Source organism: Bufo bufo, chromosome 2 (genome assembly GCF_905171765.1).
Source record: "Bufo bufo chromosome 2, aBufBuf1.1, whole genome shotgun sequence".
NCBI lineage: Eukaryota > Metazoa > Chordata > Amphibia > Anura > Bufonidae > Bufo > Bufo bufo.
The window spans coordinates 309,218,488-309,238,667 of NC_053390.1; the positions used below are offsets into that span (position 1 = coordinate 309,218,488).

The 20,180-nt window shown below is 46.3% G+C and overlaps 1 protein-coding gene across 2 annotated transcripts in view; it reads left to right on the forward strand.

Annotated features, from left to right (window-relative positions):
* The window catches only part of RNF31 (ring finger protein 31), a 115,911-nt gene that overhangs the window by 57,160 nt on the left and 38,571 nt on the right, over nucleotides 1-20,180 (forward strand). For both annotated transcript variants that reach the window (XM_040416914.1, XM_040416915.1), the window contains exons 10-12: nucleotides 4,249-4,500; nucleotides 4,646-4,828; nucleotides 4,906-5,112. In XM_040416914.1, coding sequence (XP_040272848.1) covers nucleotides 4,249-4,500; nucleotides 4,646-4,828; nucleotides 4,906-5,112 — 642 coding nt within the window. The remainder of the gene's footprint in view (nucleotides 1-4,248; nucleotides 4,501-4,645; nucleotides 4,829-4,905; nucleotides 5,113-20,180) is intronic.

The following is a 20,180-nucleotide window of genomic DNA, read 5'->3' on the forward strand; positions in this document are numbered from 1 at the left end:
CTTCGCCGGCGCCATTCAATTTGGGACCTCTGACCTTCCCAATCCGCCCTCCCGGGTCGTTTGGGGGGATAATTCCCCATCTATGCAATCCACCTGCGAAGTCGCTTGATTGATTCTGCACCGCCTACACATTCCGGTAGATGGACCTCTACAAGCTCCCATCCCACCCCTTGGGTAGTTTGGTTGATAAATCCCCACCTGCGCAGTCCACAACTGCCAGGGGCGAGATTATGAGGAGTGGAGTGGAACACAGCGCATCTTTTTTCCTCGCAACCCCACCCTTCCTCCCTGGGTCACACTCAGACAAGGACTCGCCGTATACATGAGTCCGAAGCAATCTCCTAAGATTGCTGCTAAGGTGGCCAGTGGTACTTGTCATATGCATTAACCCTTCCTTAGGTGGAGTAATTGCACTACTTCAGGATACAGTACCTGCCTTATACATTATCCTGCCATGACAATTATCCTGCCTACAATGACATGGGTTTTGGGACCTGCTAAATGCATATCCATTCATGGCGTGTTGACATTGTCACTGTTACATTGTGTGCTGTATGCATTACCCCCTTACTTAGGTGCAACAATTGCACTCCCACGGGGTACTGGACTTGCCATATGCACTAGTTCTAGCCGTGGGCATTAGCGCCCCCCCCCCTTTATAGGTAGGGTATTCTCCCTACCACTGACTTCTACCTGTCGTATGCATCCACCTTCCTTGGGTAGCTAATTACGCTACCATTGAATATGGTTCCGACTGTCGCACTAGCCTTTCATAGGTGGAGTGTTGCACATCACCGTGCTTCTGTTGCATTACCCCCTTCCGCAAGTGATCAATAGCGGGGAATACCTAAACATCTTCGGATGCTGCAATTCTGCGGCACCACGGCTCTAGGTGCCTTCGCTTATTTCCAAGGGGGCGTGACAACAGTTGGTTCTTGCAGGTGCCCGGCATTCTTACCCTAGTTCTATATGGGTGCCACCAGTGAACACGGTGGCTATTCCTTTCTTTGGTGCTGGTTTCGCGCATGATTATAACATCCTCTGTCTTCTCAGGGGGTTCCTAGCATCACTTATGTGTCCCAGAGACCCCCCCCCCCCCCATCTCCATGGGCCTTCATTGTTCCAGTCGGTCATGATATTGTCCGCATCAATACGTAGTGCGTACTCCATTGCACATATATGGTGAGTACGTTCCAGCGAGTCGAGTGTTTCACTGACTCTGTATTCTCCACCACTCCCCCTTCTCTGGGAAAGTGGTTATGCTGGCACTCTGGTTTAGCTCCTACAACTTGTTTTACTCCACAGGTGCAGATTTTTCGCTAATGCTTGAGTTCGTGGTCACTCCAGTGGGACATCTCCCTCAGGTAGTGGTCCTACCCTGGAGCTAGCTTGGCAGTCGCGCCAGTTCTGCGCTCTTCCAGGTAGAGTTTTCAGGTTACCTCTACTTAACTGGGGCAGTATGGTACGTGGCTTCTACGAATAGTCTCAGGCCTCCCCCTCAGTTTTGCGCTGGCTTCTACTGTGGGAGCGGTGTTGCTTACTACTACATGCTTGGGTTCTTACTGCACAGCTCTGCACAGCTTTTTCGTCAGGCGGTGGACTCTGTTAGCACTGAATTCGGTGGCCTCTACGGGTGACCCCCTCTTCTGCTGGGGTATGGGGCTAGCAATACAGTGTGGCTCCCCTTGTCTGGCTTCCTCCTCAGGTGGTGTTTTTTGCACAGCCATTTAGTCCTTGGCTACTTTTGTATAGCGCCGGTCTCAGACGGGGAATGGGCTTAAACCTAGCCTATCCTTCTCCTGTCTTTTCCTCCTCTGGCTTAGGGTTCATTGCCATCCGCATGCCTTTGTAGTTCCTACGTTGCTACCTTCCCTCATCTGCATTTGCAAAGGGTATTAGTTTGGTGGCCTTCCATTCCAGGCACGATCCGGTCCCGACTGGTGGGCTGTGGCACCCTCCACACCCTCCACATTCCTTCTACAGGGACTCTTCCATTCTTCCGGGTGTGCTAACGGTATCTACACGAAGCTTCCCACCTTTCTCTCCAGAGCCAGAGTTACGGAAGCATGTGACGTGGTCGTCCTGATTCTTCTTGGCTGGAGTTCTCCCTCCTTACGTGTTTCTTCCCCCTCCTTCCCAGGAGGATCCAGATGGAGGACATTCCGAAAAATACTAGTCGCTCCGAGTTGACCCCGTCGCGCGTGGTATGCTGACCTCGTTCTCCTTCCTGGAGACATCCCTTGGTCACTGCCACTCAGACGACCTTCTTTCCCGGGGTCCCGTCTTACATCAGCATTTCGGTGACGGCGTGGCTATTAAGACCACCATTCTGACGTGAAAAGGGGTTCAGCGGATGTCTTCCGCACTATGATTCAGAACAGGAAGCCTGCTCGCCCAGGATCTGTTGTGGGACCTGGAGGTCCTTCCTGGGCTTCTGTGAACGCCGGGACATCCCCTCACTTCCTGTTTTTTTCTCTCCCACGGTCCTATCCTTCTACATTCAGGGTTGGACCTTGGTTAGCCCTTAGTTCCTTGATGGGTCAGGTGTTGGCGCTTCTGTCCTGGGGCAGCTTCCAGCGTACTCTGGTTTCCCTGGTGCCCATGGAAACCTTCCTTCTGGGAAGGGCACATACGGTTCCTCTGTACCGTCCTTACAGCCTTGGGATCTGTATATAGTTTTCTCAGCCTTCCAGTCTTCTCCACTTGAGCCCTTGCGGCAGTTCTTACTCTGGCTCCTGTCTTAGAAGGTAGTTTTTTATTGTCGCTATCACATCCATCAGGCGGGTGTCTAAATTGGGGGTGCTCTCTTGCAAGATCCCCTTCCTGGTTCTTCACAAGGATACGGCAGTTCTCCGGCCCATTCCTTCTTCTCCAGAAGGTGGTCTCTGACTTCCATATCAATGAAGGAATTGTCCTTCCTTCACTGTCTTTTTTCTTCGCACCCTACGGAAGGGAGCTACATTATTGGACGTTGTCAGAGATCTTATTATTATTAGCAGCCTCCAGTCCCCCTCGGCGTACTTATTCCCCTTTCTCTCCGGTGGGTCCTCGCTAGGGATTGGCGGCCTCCAAAGGGCAATTGCACGTTGGATTCGGTCGGCATGTGCTGACGCATGCCGTGCCCGGTGCAGGGTTCCACTCTTGGGTGTCACGGCTCACTCTCCCAAAGCGGTGAGCACTTCTTGGGCTAAGAGGAATTGTGCTTTGGCTGCACAGTTGTGTCAGGTGGCTCCCGGTCCTCCTTACACATGTTCACAAGAAATTACCAGGTGCATACTTATGCATCGACGGTCGCGGCGTGGCCGCGGGGTCTTGCAGGTGACGCTTCTCAGATGCCTGCAGGGACGCTTGCTTCCATGGGTCTGTGGTTTTCCCTCCCTGTGGACTGCTCTCGGACGTCCCACGGTCTCTGTGTCCCCCAATGAATATGGGCGAGAAAAGGAGATTTTTGTATAACCTGCCAGTAAAATTTCTTTCTCGCTCTTCATTGGGGGACACAGCACCCACCCAGTATTGTTGTCCGGCCACTGTTGGGCAGTTGCTGGTTTGGACCCCGTTTCTCTTTGGTTGGCTTGCTTCTCCTACTGCTTCTCACAAACTGAAGCTCTCTCTCCAGGCTGGAGGGGGTATAGCTGCCAGGGGTGGAGCTAACAGCTTTTACTAGTGTCAACGCCTCCTAGAGCACATAGCTATACCCACGGTCTCTGTGTCCCCCCAATGAAGAGCGAGAAAGAGATTTTACTGGTAAGTTATACAAAAATCTCCTTTTTGCGAATCCATGGTTTGTGGACCACAGAACTGATACACTCGTATGGTCATAGAGGGACAGCTGGAAAGGAGCTCATTGCTTTGCCACCTGGTCAGAAGTCTTGCTCAAAGAAGCGAATGACGCGAGATATGACATTTGTTGTGGACCTCCATGTAAAGGCTCCATGCTTGACAACCTGAAATGAATGGGAAGACTCAGCACTTTTTTTATACCATGGTTTATACTGCATCAAAGTTTCGTAAACCGTTCCACTTCCTTCATGTACCTATATAACTAATGGAAACTTCTGGCTTTAAAGCACCATCTATGCCATATATTGCATGAAAGCCACCTCAGTGTACCTTTTGCCAGGGTTATCATTTTTAATATCGTCTATTTATTAAACATTATTTACAGATTACGACGTTGATGTATGAAACCGATTCGTAGGTGAAATTTGAAGCCTTGCATGCATGTAATCTTTTGTTCTTCTCTCTAAGGAAGGGGAGGCAAATGGTGTGTCTCCAGAAGAGGTGTGCAGTGCAATACGGTACTCTGGTACAGAGAAGCCTCTTTGGTGGCTGCAGTCTGAACTTGTGTATGTGTTAGAACGATTAATTGATGCTGCATCGCAGAAGGCAGGCTCTGAGTTGGGGACTTTCACACCAGACGAAGCTCGTAGTGCATGGTTGTCATGCGGAGGGGATATGGAGGAAGCGGTGAACCTATGCATTATACAACGAAAAAACAAGGTTAGTTACCAGCAAAGTGGCACACAGTTTACACAAATAACGAATGTTTTAATTTTATTGATGAGTATTCAACAATTTTTAATTTTCTACTGATCTTGGGATGGTGTTATAAACTAAATGTTCTCGTTTTGGATCCAATTTATAGGTGGAAGAACTGTGTTCCCTTGGCTTCCAAGATCGAGATAAGGTGGTCGCGGCACTCTATGAGAGTGCTGGCAGTGTGCCAGGAGCACTCAGCATTTTACAGATACCTCTTTTGGAGCCCTTCCTGAAACGTGTATGGCAAGATAAAGAAGTTCCATTTCAGATAGATTCCGGAGACAGACAGGTAGTTATGGTATAGTGAGCACATAAGATCAGAGAGATTATAGCGTTTGTGTTTTATTGCTGTTTTGGATTATTAAGGCACTTCTCAGGCGATTACTTGCGGAGCATGCACTACATAGCTGGGGGCGTGCCGAACTTGCTCTGTCGCTACTTCAGGAAGGGGAAGGACGGTATAACCTTCAGGATGTTGTGGAAGCAGTGAGAGAATCACAGGACCGTGACTTTATCAAGAGGATGCTAACTCAAGAATGCGCAGTCTGTGGATGGCAGCTTCCACGCAATAAGGTACAGTGAATAATATTGGCATCTCACTCACAATGTGGATGGCAAGTGTACGCCACAATTTAATGCACCTCAGTTTGTTTATCTTGCCAGAGATGTTAGAAAAAGTGGTGGCTGGCGGCAAGAATATAGCTTGTAATTTTCACTTTAACCCTTTAAGGACACCACAATTTTCAATTAATTATTTTTGTTATTTCATTTTTGCTTTTCAAAAGCCAAAACTTTTTTATTTTTCCGTTAACATAGTTACCTGAGGGCATCCTTTTTGCAGGATGAATATTTTGGGGTGCATCTCACATATTGTATAGCTTTTTAAGCTAAAAATATTTGGGTGAGCAGCTTAAAACAAACAGGAATTCCGACAACTGCGATAACAAATATATGAGTATTACACTCGCCAGTCATCCGGTTTCCTGGAAGTCTCCATGACACCACATCCTGAGACTGACTTCCTCTGATAGGATAGGAAAAACACAGAGAGGTTTAAATCCCACCCCTTCCCCTCCATCACCAGTGTATTTTCAACGTAACCAGGATAAAGGGATTATAAGTAACTTGGATTTAAGAAAACAAAAAGATTATCAATCTATGTACTAAAATAAATGGGTAAGAAGTATGTGGTGTCATGGAGACTTCCAGGAAACCAGATTACCGGTCAGTGTAATACTCATTTCCCTAGTCGTCTCCATGACACCACATCCTGAGAAATAACAAAGAATATATTAGGGGGGGACAATAGCACAAAGGACTTTGCGTCTAAAGGCCATGTCTTCGCTAGAAAAAAAGTCTAGCTTGTAATTAGGGATGAGCGAATCGACTTCGGATGAAACTTTATTTCAATACTGTACGGAGCGATCGCTCCGTACAGTATAAGAATGTATTGGCTCCTATGAGCCGAAGTTATTACTTCACAAAGTCTCCCAAGACTTTGCATAATAACTTCAGAAATTGATTTATACTGTAAAAAAAGCATTTCCCGAACTCGGGTTCGGTTCCAAGTAGTACCTTGGAACCGAACCCGAGTCCGGAAAATGTTTTTTTACAGTATAAATCAATTTCTGAAGTTATGCGAAGTCTCGCAAGACTTCGCGAAGTCATAACTTTGGCTCATCTGAACCAAAACATTCTAATACTGTATGGAGCGATCGCTCCGTACAGTATTGAAACAAGGTTTTATGCGAATCGACTTCGGATGTTTCATCCGAAGTCGATTCGCTCATCCCTACTTGTAATGCTTGGTAAAGGTATGTACTCTTTGCCAGGTTGCTGCTCTACAAATCTGTTGTAGAGAGACGGATGATCTTTCTGCCCAAGAAGCAGCAATGCCTCTTGTAGAGTGCTCTAAGTGAAGAACGGGTTTCCTTCCCTTCCAATTTAAAGGCTTCTGAAATAGCTGTTCTTATCAAGCGGGAAATAGAACTTTTCGCCACTCTCTTACCTTTATTTGGCCCGCCAAATTGGACAAAAAGATTCTTGTCAATTCTCCAATCGTTTGTCGCTTCTAGATACCTTAGTACTGCCCGTCTGAGGTCTAAGGTATGAAAAATAGCCTCTTGATCATTTTTGGGGTTGGCACAAAACGAGGGTATTACTATATCTTGTAATCTATGGAAAGTAGAAACAACTTATACTAAGGAAAAGATCCTGAATAGACAAGGCCTGGAGTTCACGGACTCGTCTCACTGATGTTATAGCTACCAGAAAAATGGTTTTTAAGGTGAGCCATTTTATGGAAATAGATTCTAATGGTTCAAAGGTGCCAGAAGTTAACCCTGACAAAACTGTGTTAAAGGGGTATTCCCATTACATACAATGGGGCATATCGCTAGGATATGCCCCCATTGTCTGATCGGAGCGGGTCCCACCTCTGGGACCTGCACCTACAATGAGAACGGAGCAGGGAGAGCTGTGGCTGGAGGGCCCCGGATTTCCCGGGGTCCATCCACCACCAAGTGCTGCTCCCCGCTGCTCCCATAGAAATGAATGGAAGCGCACCGCGCATGTGTGGCCCCTGCTCCCATTCATTTCTATGGGGCAGACGGAAATAGCCAAGCTATTTTCGGCAGCCCCATAGAAATGAATGTAGGGCGGCTGCGCATGCTCAGTGCGCCCTCCGTTCATTTGCCCGATCCGTTCTTATTGTAGGTGCAGGTCCCAGGGGTGGGACCTGCACCTATCAGACAATGGGGGCATATCCTAGCAATATGCCCCCAGTGTCTGAGATGGCAAAACCCCTTTATGGTTACAAGGGGCTACCATATTTCCTAATTGTTGGTCTAAGCCTGTCTGCTGCTTTCAGGAACCTGGCTATCCAGGGAACTCTGCCAGACTAGTATTGTATAAAGCCACCAATGCTAAAATCTGAACCCTAAGGGCTCTTTCACACGAGCGGATGCCGTGTTCATGGAATCCGCTGCGTGAAAGAATGCCAAGCCCCGCTCTGGACAGCCGAGACACGGAGCATTAACATGATTGATAATGCTCCGTGCCTCTCTGTGATCTTTTTACTACAAAATCACAGTGAGATAAAGTTGTCCGTGATTTTGAAGTAAAAAGGTCACAGAGGGGCACGGAGCATTATTAATCATGTTAATGCTCCGTGTCTCTGCTGTCCGGAGTGGAGTTTGGCATTCTTTCACGCAGCGGATTCCACGCACGGCATCCGCTCATGTGAAAGAGCCCTAAGGGTATTAGGAGAAAGCCCTGGGTCTATTCCGTCCTGAGGAAAATCTAGGATCGCCAATATATTGGGCCTAAACTGATCGAACGAATCTCCACACCAAGAGGCAAATTTCCTCCACACTTTAAAATACGCCTTATTTGGATTCTGTTCCCTGCTAAGGAGTAAGATGGAAACCACCTTATTAGATAACCCCAATTTTAAGAGGATGGATTCTTAAGAATCCAGGCCGACATCTTTAGGATATTTTTAAATTTGGGTGAAGAATGGGACCCTGATATAACAGATCAGATCTCAGAGGTAGTAGAAGGGGGGCTTCTATGCAGAGCGACTTTAGTAGTGCAAACCAGCTCCTCTTGGGCCAGAAGGGAGCTATCAAAATCAATGTACATCTTTCTCTCTGAAACTTCTGAAGGACCTTGGGAATTAGCGGAATGGGCAGGAATGTGTAAACTAGGCGAGATGTCCAGTCCTGATGAAAGGCATACACCGCAGTTGTGAGATCTCTTGGGTTGAGGGAGAAAAACTGATTTATTTGACGATTTTTCTGGGAGGCAAAAAAGATCTATCGATGGCTTGCCCCACTTTTCTATTATCAGCTGAAATGCTTCTGGGCATAATGTCCATTGCCCCGGGTCCAGAGCGTGACGGCTCAGGTAATCTGCTTTTATATTTAAAGAACCCTTTAGGTGAACTCCCGAGATTGAGATTATATTTTGTTCTGCCGAAGAAGATGGTGTCTCGTCCCTCCCTGATGTTGAATGAAGAATACTGCTGTTAAATTGTCAGAATAAATTAGAACGACGGTCTTTCGATAAATGTGATGTTTTCTTCAGAGCTTCCCAAATTGCTTGTAGTTCTCTGAAGTTTGATGATTGTTGTCTTATGAGGTGTGGCCATTTGTCCTGGTAGATTTCCTGCTGAACCACAGCCCCCCAACTTAGAAGACTGACATCCTGTCACGACCATGGTCATGGTCGTGACTCCGAATCCGCAGGCTGTTGCCTGCGGTCTCGTGTGGTTGTTTCAACCACAGGTGAGGGCCGCTTGTATGTTGCCTCACTTGTGGTTGCCGTTTGCAACATGTTCTTATTATGTACTTGGCAGCATAGCAGCCTGAGCTGTTGCTAGGCAGCTTGCTGTCAAGTGCATGCGGTTACACCTGGTTGGGTGTGTGTGTATGTATGCACTTTGTATGTCTGGTGTGCACGAGGTTTATGTAGGTGTGCACTGTGACACTTCCCTTCACTTGTGGCTGCCCGTGGCAACGTGTGTATTGTGTACATGTGATGGCAGTGTCTTGGCCTTCTGGCTGTTTCCCAGGACATGGTTGCCTCGCATGTCGTTGCCTGCGGTAACAGCTGCAGTGTGATGTTTATTTGGACACTTCCCCTTTAAGTGGCTTTTTCCCTTGCCTGGTGTAGGAAGGGTTAACTCCCTTTTTAGTTTGTGAACAGTGTGTGTGTGTGTGGGTGTGGCCACTTGGGGCTATTTAGCTCCTGCTGGATGCCAGACCCTGAGGGGTACTTCAGCCATGGTTAGCTGAAGTCATCCTCCTGGCTAATACCATCTGTCAGTGAGGGCCACCCTTGTGGTCATAAATTACGTTACATGGTGTTATGAAGGTGTGTGTGTGTGGTCTCATTGTTATTGCAGCTTATGGTCCTGGGTTCCTGTGTAATGTGTGGTGTGTGCTGTGTTTGTTTGTGTTCTGGACAGCAGCACTTGCACATGGGTTCCAGGCTTTGTTGTCTGTGGCAGGTGAGTGTGGTGCTTGTTGTATTTACTTGCCATAAGTTGTTTCTGTTCCCCTTGTAGCTTGGCCACTTTAGACTCCTGTTTCTCCGCGTCCTGGAGGAACGGGCTGTCCACCCAGCTCCTAGCTTAAGGATCGGCGGAGGGTCAGTAGGGATCCGAGGTTCCAGAGCATGAGCCCTCCTACCTTCAAGGGCGGCTCATGCAGCTAGGAGTCAGGGTCAGATTAGGGAAGCTCTAGGAGGTGACCTGCGCCCTAATTCTGTGGTCCTGGTCAAGTAGCGACCTACCATCTCCTGGCACCGCACGGCTGAGGGTTTCCCCCATCCTCAGCCGTGACAGTATGACCCTCCCTCCGGTTCCTCCTGGCATCGCACGGCTGAGGGTTTTCCCCATCCTCAGCCGTGAGACATCCGTCGTGATTACGAGGGGTCGTTCCTGGTTCCAGTATACTCCCTTCTTTAGGTTGCTATCTATGAGCCACCACTTTAGAGTTTTTTACATTTCTGTCTTTAAAAATCTGTTTGTCTAGGGTCACTTGTGACCTGTTCCACCTGAATAGAATCAGTTTCTGAAGGGGTCTTAAATGAATTTGAGCCCAAGTTACCGCCAGGATACATAAGGAGAGACCTCCTAGAATCTTCATTTCTGTCCTGATAGAGCAGAATCTCTTCTTTTTGAATTCTCTTATCTGGTTTTGCAATTTTCCTATTTTGAGAGATGGAAGGAATGATCTCTGAGAAACGGAATCCAAAGATATCCCTAGAAACTTTTTCCGTCTGCTTGGGGAAAGGTTTGATTTCTCCCAATTGATGATCCACCCTAACGATTGGAGGTGGTTTAGAACTATCTGTAAATGGTTTTCTAATACACCTTTGCTGTCCGCTATCACTAAAAGATCGTCCAGATATGGGATGACACTGATTGCTTCTTGTTTTAATGCTGCTATCACCTCCGCCATGATCTTGGTAAAGATTCTTGGCGCTGAGGAAATTCCGAAACGGAGACATACAAATTGATAATGTTGAATGTGACCCTTCGTCTGGATTGCAAATCTTAGGAATTTCCTTGATGTTTTGTGTATCGGGATATGGTAATAAGCATTCCTCAAATCAATTGAGGCCATTACCGCTCTCTTTTTTATTAATTTTACTGCTGTTCTTAAAGTTTCCATCTTGAACTTCTGATATGTAACATGCTTGTTCAAGGGTTTTAGATTTATTATAATTCTGGATTTTCCGCTTGTTTTTTAAAATTAATAGGCGAGAGTAGTAGTGGCCCTCTCCTAGCAGATTTTTCAGGACAGGTTCTATTGCTCCTAATTTTTGTAAATGTTCTATGCCGATTTTTAAGGTACCTTGCTGAGAGGGAGGAAGAGTGGTAATAACAAACTTTTCTGGAGTGGAAGATTGTAACTCTATACGGTAACCCTCTCTTATGATGTTTAGGATTCACGAATTTGATGTTACTTGCTCCCAAGTGCTTAAAAAGGAGCTGAGTCTTCCCCCTACTTGTATGGCATCATTGTTTCGGATTAGAGGAGTTGGTATGATGGCCACGAAAATTCTGTCTTTTAGATTTATATCTCTCTTCTGGAAAGCCTTTCTTCCTATCGGTGGCGTTTTCTTTTTTTAAAAAATCAGTTTCTTTTTTTATTGAAATAAACATTACCATATGAATATCATCAAGGAGTCCGTAGTTTTTTGTATAGTCTGACATAAGTACATCAACTTACAAAGATATTGGTGTACGCAGACACCCATGACAATTATGGGAAATCAAGATTCATATGAATATTACAGCATTTAAGTACTTGAATATTGTAACTTTTATATGAAGTAACGCAATAACACCCTTCCCAACACAACTTGAGCAGAGAGACATCCGTGTCTGTATATTTAAGAATAGTTATACAATTGGGCACCAAAACAGTTCCGTCTAGCTACAATAGGCCAGCCTTTCGAACATTATACAGGAACTATATGGTTCCCCTGGAAAGGGAGTGTAAGAAGGACATTTGTCCCCGTATACAGTCTTGAACTAATGCCTGAGACGCTAGTTGCGCTGACTCAACCCACCCCTGCCATAAAGATAGAAACTTATTTGGACATTTTCGTTTAGCATATACTCCCTTTTCTAATCTCAAAATGATATTCATCCTATTAATAAACTCTTGTTTTGTGGGCGGGGCTTCTCGTATCCAGTGTTTAGCTATTAGTACCCTAGCCTGGAACAGGAGTCTATGAATACATAGGGAGTTCCTGTCTCCCAGTCCCGGAGAGTCCAGTATCCCCAGTATACAAACTCTAGGGTCATCGGGTAGACGTATCTGAGTTGCCATCGTTATAATACGTCTGACATCCTCCCAGTAGGATCGCAATCGTACAAATCATATGGAGCCATGTCGCATCCTCTTCCCCACATCTGGGACACTTTGAATCTGAATGCGCACCAATTCTAAAAAGAAATTGTGGGGTTCTATATACTCTATTTATAAGGTACAGTTGTGATAGTCGCTGGGATTCACTAACCGTCAGAGAGGGAGTGAGGGCCAGAATATCTGTCCATTGCTCCTGAGACAACGCTCCAAGATCCTTTTCCCATTTTCCCATTGGACCCTTGCCTTAACGGTAGTAGAAGAGGAGGAGATATCAATAATATGTCTATATAGCAAAGATATAAGGCCCTTAGTGGAAGAAGCCTTTTAATAACTGTTTAACCACAGGAGGAGAATCGAAGATCTGTACACCCTTGGGAAATTGCGTCTGAAATGCATGTCTCAGTTGTAAATACTGGTAGAAAAGTTTGTTGGGTAAGCTAAACTCCTCCTGCAACTGCGTAAAGGATTTGAAAACTCCCTCTGATTGAAATTGTCCCAGGAACAATAGACCTTTTCTCTCCCATGGAGAAAAACCTTCCAGACGAAATATATCAGGCACTTGGGGATTACGCCATAAAGGGGTAGCATCACAAAAACCATTGATACCTATCATACTTTTAAATTTAGACCATACTTTGGTCACTAGAGACAGAGTAGTGAGCGTGGTCGAGCGCAACGAACCCAATTCCACCGTGGAAATCGGAGCCCTTTGTTTTGTTATGGATGAGATGATAGCAGCCGAAGAATCCAACTCTTCAGTCTGGAGCCATCCTTTAAAATGTTGCAGCTTGTCTCCCCAGTTAGCTCTTCTGTCAGTTTACCCGGGCAGAATCAAGGTGGTCAGGAAGGGCATCCTCAGATTTTTTGTCATAGCAATGCGCCAAATAATTCCTCGAGTCTGGCGCTCAACAGAAAGTCTTCTCAGAGTCACTTGGGTTGGGGCTTTGGATTCTCTGGCGCGCCTGGAAGAACTGGGTGCCGAGGACCAGGGTTCTGGAGTTGCTCACTCTAAACAATGGGAAGCCTGGTACCAGTTCCGCACATCTACAGGTTTCTCGGGTTGGTTGACCTCAGGCTCTATTACTTAACCTACTCTACATAGTCTGACTGCAATAAAATCTTGTCTGGACGACTAGTACAATACCTCCTCCCCTTCCCCCTTGATCCTTTGTCTTGTCTTCCCCCCCCCCCCCCCCTTTTTTTTTTTCTTTCATCTTGTATTGATGATTATGGATTGTATCTCTATATGCTGAAATAATATGTGATTCAGTAACCTTCTTGTATTGCATATGTCTAAGTTTACTTGGTTTTCAATAAAAACAAATTGAACCATAAAATGTTGCAGCTGGGCAGCTATGAAATAGAACCATGGATTTGGTAAAGATAGACCGCCCCCCTCTTCACTTTTTTGGAGCGTTGCAATACTTATTCTCGGCTGCTTTTTCCTCCAAATTAGGGATCTAAAAATCCCTTGCATTTTAAAAAACAACCTTTGTGGAATCCAAACAAGAGTTATGGAGGAGATACAGCAACTGAGGCATAAGTACTATCTTAATAAGATTACTGCAACCGATAACTGATAAAGGTAATTTACACCAAATATTAGATTTAGTGACAAATTTGGCAATCAATGGTTCTATGTTTCATTTAATGTAATCGATCTGAGATGAGGTCACCACCACCCCTAGATATTTAAATCTATCAGCTACTTGTAAGGGCAGGCCTTTAACATCTAATTAGGCTGGAAGTGGATCAAGTGGAAGAATCGTGGATTTATCCCAGTTAATGGTGGGTCCGGAATAGTTCCCAAATCCAACAATTTCCTGCATTATAGAATCTATGGAGTACTGTAGATCCCCTACATATAGTAATAGGTCGTCCACGTATAATGAAACCCTCTCTTCCCGATGATCTAGCTGAAAACCCTGCCAGTATGTCGATGTACGCAACAGACAGGCAAGGGGTTCAATGGCAATTGCGAATAGTAAGGGTGACAAGGAGCATCCCTGCCGAGTACCCCTATGTAGAGGGAAATATTCGGACAGAAACCCATTTGCCCTGATTCTTGCAACTGGAGAATAATATAATAACTGTACCCGGGAGATAAAGCCTTTACCAAAACCCATAGCTGTTAGGACCTCCCATAGATAACTCCATTCTATACTGTCGAAGGCCTTAGCAACGTCTAGTGATACCACAGCCCGACATCCCCCTGTGTGTATTGGTCTTTGTATATTAAGAAACAGTCTCTTTAGATTAACGGCCGTGCTTCTATCTGGAATAAACCCAGATTGATATTTGTGAATTATCGGAGATTTAACTTTATTAAGCCTATTGGCCAGTACTTTAGATAATATTTTGACATCATGTGGTAATAGTGAGATGGGTCTATAAGATTCGGGTTTGAGTTAAATCCTTATTTGGCTTTGGAATCGCTACCACTATAGCTTCACGCATAGATGCGGGCAGGATACCAACCTGTAGGGCTTTATTGAATGTATTTAATAGATGAGGAAGGAGACACTCCCTATATCGCTTAAAGAATTCCGCCGGGAGTCCATCTGATCCTGGAGATTTCTCATCTGTGGCGTTTTCTAAGATCTTGTCTGGATCTGGTCCAATAACAACATATTGGCCGTGAAAGGGAAGGGAAATGAGCTTTTTTTTGGCTGTAATATCCCCTGCCCATGCCTTGAGCCATAGAACCTGTCTGGCTGTGTTAGATAAAACTGCAGTCCGTGCTGAAAGTTTTACGGATTCAGCCGCAGCATCCGCTAAGAAACTAGTTGCCATTTTTTGTAACGAAATGCTCTCCAGAATCTGTTCTCTCTGCGTTTTATTGATTTAAATGAATCTCCAATTGCTCTAGCCACAGATTAAGGGTTCTAGCTACACAAGTAGAAGCCACTCCTGGCTTAAGAAGCGCTGCCGTAGCCCCCCAGGTTTTTCTTAGTAGGCTCTCTGCTTTGCTATCCATGGGGTCTTTTAATTTGCGCTGAATCTTCAAATAGCAGGGCGGTATTTTTTGCTACCTTAGCCACAGGTGCGTCCATCCTGGGAATGTATTCCCAATCGGCGCAATCCTCATTGTTAAAAGGCTAGAGCTTCTTGATACCCATAGGAATGAAAGATCCTTTATCTGGCTTTTCCCATTCTGACTTGATTAACTTTTGAATATTATCTGGAACTGGGAATACAGACTTTCTTTTTCCCCCCAGCCCACCAAATATCTCTTCCTGCACCGAAAGGCTTTTTAGGCACCTCTGGCTCTAATTGCTTTTATAAGGGTACTTTCACACTAGTGTTTTTCTTTTCCGGCATTGAGTTCCCTCCTAGGGGCTCAAATCCGGAAAAGAACTGATCAGTTTTGAATGGAGAGCAATCCGTTCAGGATGCATCCAGTTCAGTCTTTTTTACTGATCAGGCTTTTCAGAAAATCGTAGCATGTTGTATTTTTACCTCCGGCCAAAACTCCGGAACACTTTGACTGAACGCTGGATCCGGCATTTTTCCCATTGACTTGCATTAATGCCGGATCCGGCGCCGTGTGTTCCATCAAACCGGATCCGGCTTTTGCATGTTAAAATGTGAAAAAAAAGTTAGTCCATAAATGGCGGATCCGTTTTTTCCAATGCATTTTTTCCTTGTGATCAGAATCCTGATCAGGATTCAAATGTAATCCGTTTTCATGCGTTTTTCCGGATCTGGCGGGCAGTTCCGGCGATGGAATTGCCCGCCGGATTCAAACAACGCTAGTGTGAAAGTAGCCTAAGGTCATCAGTGTCACCCGGATTAAATAAGAAACGTTTATATTAATTAACTTCATCAGAAGATGCATATGTTTTTTCATATGTTTCAAAGTCCGAGCCTTCCAAAACATCAGAATCCTAGTCAGGCACTGGATTGCAACTATAACGGATGATTTGAGGAGGGTTTTTAGGGGGCTGTATCCCGGGAAGCTAGTGCGGACTGAACTTCTTCTTTAACTAATGTCCTGATATTTTCCAGGAAACTAGAGGATTCAGCTTTTACCACATTAGAAGTACATTCTTTACATAAGGGTTTAGCTCCTGTACACATTTTCTTGTCTTTTTAGGAGCTGAAGCTGAATCCTTTTCTCCCTGAAAAGTATAAGGGAGAGAAGGATCAGCTAACCAGGGTATAGGGGTGATACATGTGCCTGATACCAGGCTACTCACAACTACTGTAGATTTGTTGCAGGCTCTGCTCCAGAGCCCAGAGTGATGGGGGCACTCATCTGTAAACACTCCTGTCCACCAGCAGACACTGCACTGCTTTCCTCCTGCAGAAAGGATAGCGCTGTCCGGAAGCCATTGAGCAGGTTCTGCAGCCTTTTATCTCTCCTGTGACCTGCAAGGACCTGTGGCGCCCGGAGATGACATCCGGCTCAGCCCCTAGTGTCTCAGGTCACTAGCCGGAGGGACTGCATCACAGTGACGCTCTGGCCGCCATCTTCCTTCCCCTCTGCATGTAATCCACTTGGACTGATGCAGGGGGGTATTCGCATGGGACAGCAACCGTCTGCGCCTGTGCACAGGACCCAAGAAGAGGAGGGAGAGCCGCACTCCAGATCTGACCTCGGCCTACATTATGTTACATTACATTCACCGGTGGGCCCAAAGAGCCTCCATGCACCTCTCCTGCTTCCTATCCTGGTAGGACAGGAAAAACATTGGTGATGGAGGGGAGGGGTGGGATTTAAACCTCTCTGTGTTTTTTCTGTCCTATCGACTAGGGAAATATATATTTGAAATTTCTACTTTTTGTACTTTAAAGACAACATTGGGAAATGTATTATACAGTATACTGGTGTTATATACTAGTCTGTGATATTCCCTTCACTGCCTGGAGTATGCGCCTAAATCGTCATAAATTAAAGGGAACCTGTCACCGAAATTTTGTGTATAGAGCTCATCTCAGGGACAGGACTCATCTCAGGTTAATTTGCATATGTATCAAATCAGGTTTTTTTTACACAATAAAAGCACACAGAGCTCTGGGGACTGGGTATTGCGGATGTGCTAGCGGCCATCTAGCAACCCATGTCCTCAGCTCTGTACACAAAATGCCGGTGACAGGTTCCCTTTAAGCACATCCTCCAACAGTCCGTGCTCCTAAACTGCACCTAGGATGCACCTACATTTCATGTGCCAATCCCACTGACTCCACCCCTTCCCTTCCCTCACCATGTCCCATTCTCGGAAAAGTGGTGAGGGCAGCGTAGAAATGTCACTTGCGTATAAATTTAGACACAATGGCGTTTAAAAACTTTTTTACACCAGAAAACTTGCATGGGGCGATTCTAAATTCGCCCTTTTATTTTAGAAAATCCTTTGTTTCTGTGTCACTGCTTTCGAAGATTCATAACATTTTTATTTTCTCGCTTGTATCATTGGGGACACAGAAGACCATGGGGTATAGCTTTTGCCACTAGGAGGTGACACTAAGCAAAAAAAGTGTTAGCTACTCCTGTCAGCTATACCCTTCCTGCAGACACTGAGCTAATCAGTTTTAGCTTGGTGTCCGTAGGAGGCAGACATGTTTTTCTGCTTGTCTGCCAAAGCTTTTTTCTTTTTAATTTTTTTTATTCTTTAGGTCTGGGCTACAGGTGGGCTCTAACCACCTGATTTCCCCACACTTGAGGGGGGAGACCAGTGGGTCCTCAAGCCCGCTACTCGTTCTCCATCTCTGGAAGACAAGGAGGAACAGTGGATCTCAAATCCGCTGTTACCCGCCAGCAACAGTGTCACCTTGTCTCCTACTTCTAGAAGTCCCCCTGTTACCAGTGTAGACTCCCTCCCCAAGGGGCAGCACACTGAGGAAGGCGACACTGCTGGAATTGAGGTGGGCAGAAAATGTGTAGGTAGGTATATTACCTACCCTTCCCTGCTGGCTCCCCTTTGTCTGAGCCCCCCTTCTTCTCCTTTTACTGGGTTCTAGGGGTTAATCTTCCCTGCTGGTTCCCCTTCTGCTGTGTTCTCTCGTGAACACGGGAAAATTTGTTTTTTTCTTCAGAACCTTGGCTCTGTTCCTGTAGCCTGTGATTCACCGGCCTTCGGTCCCATCTCGTATCCCATCTCCCGTCCCCAGCCCCCTCACCTTCCTCCAGGCCCTGCGGTGCATTTACAGCGATCTCATGCCTCCGGGGCAGCCGCTGCTTCTCCTCTGGGCATCGGTACGCCCTTTCCCGGCCTCCTCTGTTTGGGGGGCAAGATCCCCTCGACACTACCGCTCCCTCCCTGCACCGCTCTCCCAGCTGGAAGCACTTTTGGTCGGCCCACCTGTACGCGAGGCCCCGTCTCTGCGGCCTACTAGACTGCATTCTTCCAGAGTGTTTTTGGGCGGGGACTGTGCTCTCAGAGTGCAAAACTTTTGCGCCCATATCTTCACTACACCAGCGGCCCACTGAGCTCCGCCCCCAACCTACTGTTTAACCCCTTCCTTGCCTCAGAGCTCCTGTGGCTGGGGGAAAAGTGATTTGTTATAACTCAGGAAAGGTTTAATAGGATTGGGGCTCAGTGTAATTTTAACAATTAACCCTTGGAGCTCCAGTCCTATTTTGGGCCTAGTTCCCATCGCCCTATAGCACTACAGTGGGGCCAGTGGCGCAATGGATAGGCGGTGTACTTGCACTACCGCTAGCTACATACGTCCTGTAGCATTGCCATTAGATACTTTCATCCTGTGGCGTTACCCCCTTCCATAGGCGGATTAATTGCACTTGCATTGGATGCTGTACCCCCTGTAGCATTACCCTCTTTCCATAGGCGGAGTACTTGCACTACCCCTGTATACGGTACAGCCTGTAGCATTACCCTCCTTCCATAGGCGGAGTACTTGCACTACCACTGGATACTGTATAGCCTGTAGCATTACCCTCCTTCCATAGGCGGAGTACTTGCATTACCACTGGATACTGTACAGACTGTAGAATTACCCTCCTTCCATAGGCAGAGTATTTTCGCTACCACTGGATACTGTACAGCCTGTAGCATTACACTTCTTCCATAGGCAGAGTATTTGCACTTACCACTGGATCCTATTCATTCTATATCATTACTCTCTTTTCATAGGCAGGGTATTTGCACTTCCCATGGGATCCTATACATCCGGTAGCATTGCCCTCTTTCCATAGCAGGAGTGTTTACATCACCACTGGATACTGTACAGCCTGTAACATTACTCTCCTTTTCATATGTGGAGTATTAGCAATACCACAGGATGCTGTACATCCAGTACCATTAACCGCCTTCCACAGGCGGAGTATTGGCACTACCCCTGGATCCCATACTTCCAGTGGCATTTCCCCCTTCCATAGTGGGTGTATTTGCTCTTCCATGGGGTGCTGTACAGTCTGTAGCATTATCCTTATTCCATGGAAGTATTTGCACTACCACTGGATCCTTTTCAGACTGTCGCAATTACCCTCCTTCTTTAAGCAGAGTAATTGCACTTCCACTTGATACCATATGTTTTGTCGCATAACCCCCTCCGCAGGAGGAGTAATTGCACTAATGCTGGCTATCATCTGTCCTGTTGGTTTCCCCCCTCCTATAGGTGGAGCAGGGCACTACAACTGCTTACTGTAGTTCCTATAGCATTACCCTCCTTCCATCGGCGGAGTAGTTGCACAACCAGTAGTACTTGCGCTACCAGTGGATACTGTAAATCATGTCGGGGTCCCCCTCTTTCCATAGGTGGTGTAATTCCCCTACCTCTGGAAGCTTCCGCTCTATCGCATTATCCGTCTTTCTTAGGTAGAGTGACTGCTTGCACATTGACTACCGCGACTACTCTCACTTCTCTATTTGTCGCATTGTATCCTGTTCCAGGGGTAGTCTATTTGCTGGACACGGTTCCTACAATCGCCTTATCCCCCGTCTTACGTGCTATTTTGGCACTACCACTGGATACTGTGACTACTTTGACACTATCCCCTTCCTCAGGTAGTCATTGTACTGATTGGTGTCAGGCGCCTGCATGGCGGCCACTGTGTTCCCAGGGTGTTGACCCATGACATACCTTTCCTCGTGCCTTGGGTCCCTATGGGGAGCATTCTAATTTTGTTGCTGTTTTTTGCCACACCCAGCCTCCACACTCCTTCAGTAGGTGAAACATCTGCACTGGGTGCCAGTTTACTTCCTTCTCAGTTGGAGTATACGCTAGCACCAATTCATGGTGGCTACTGCTGTTTGACCTCATTTTCAGGTGGAGTCCCTCCTATGGTGAGGCCAC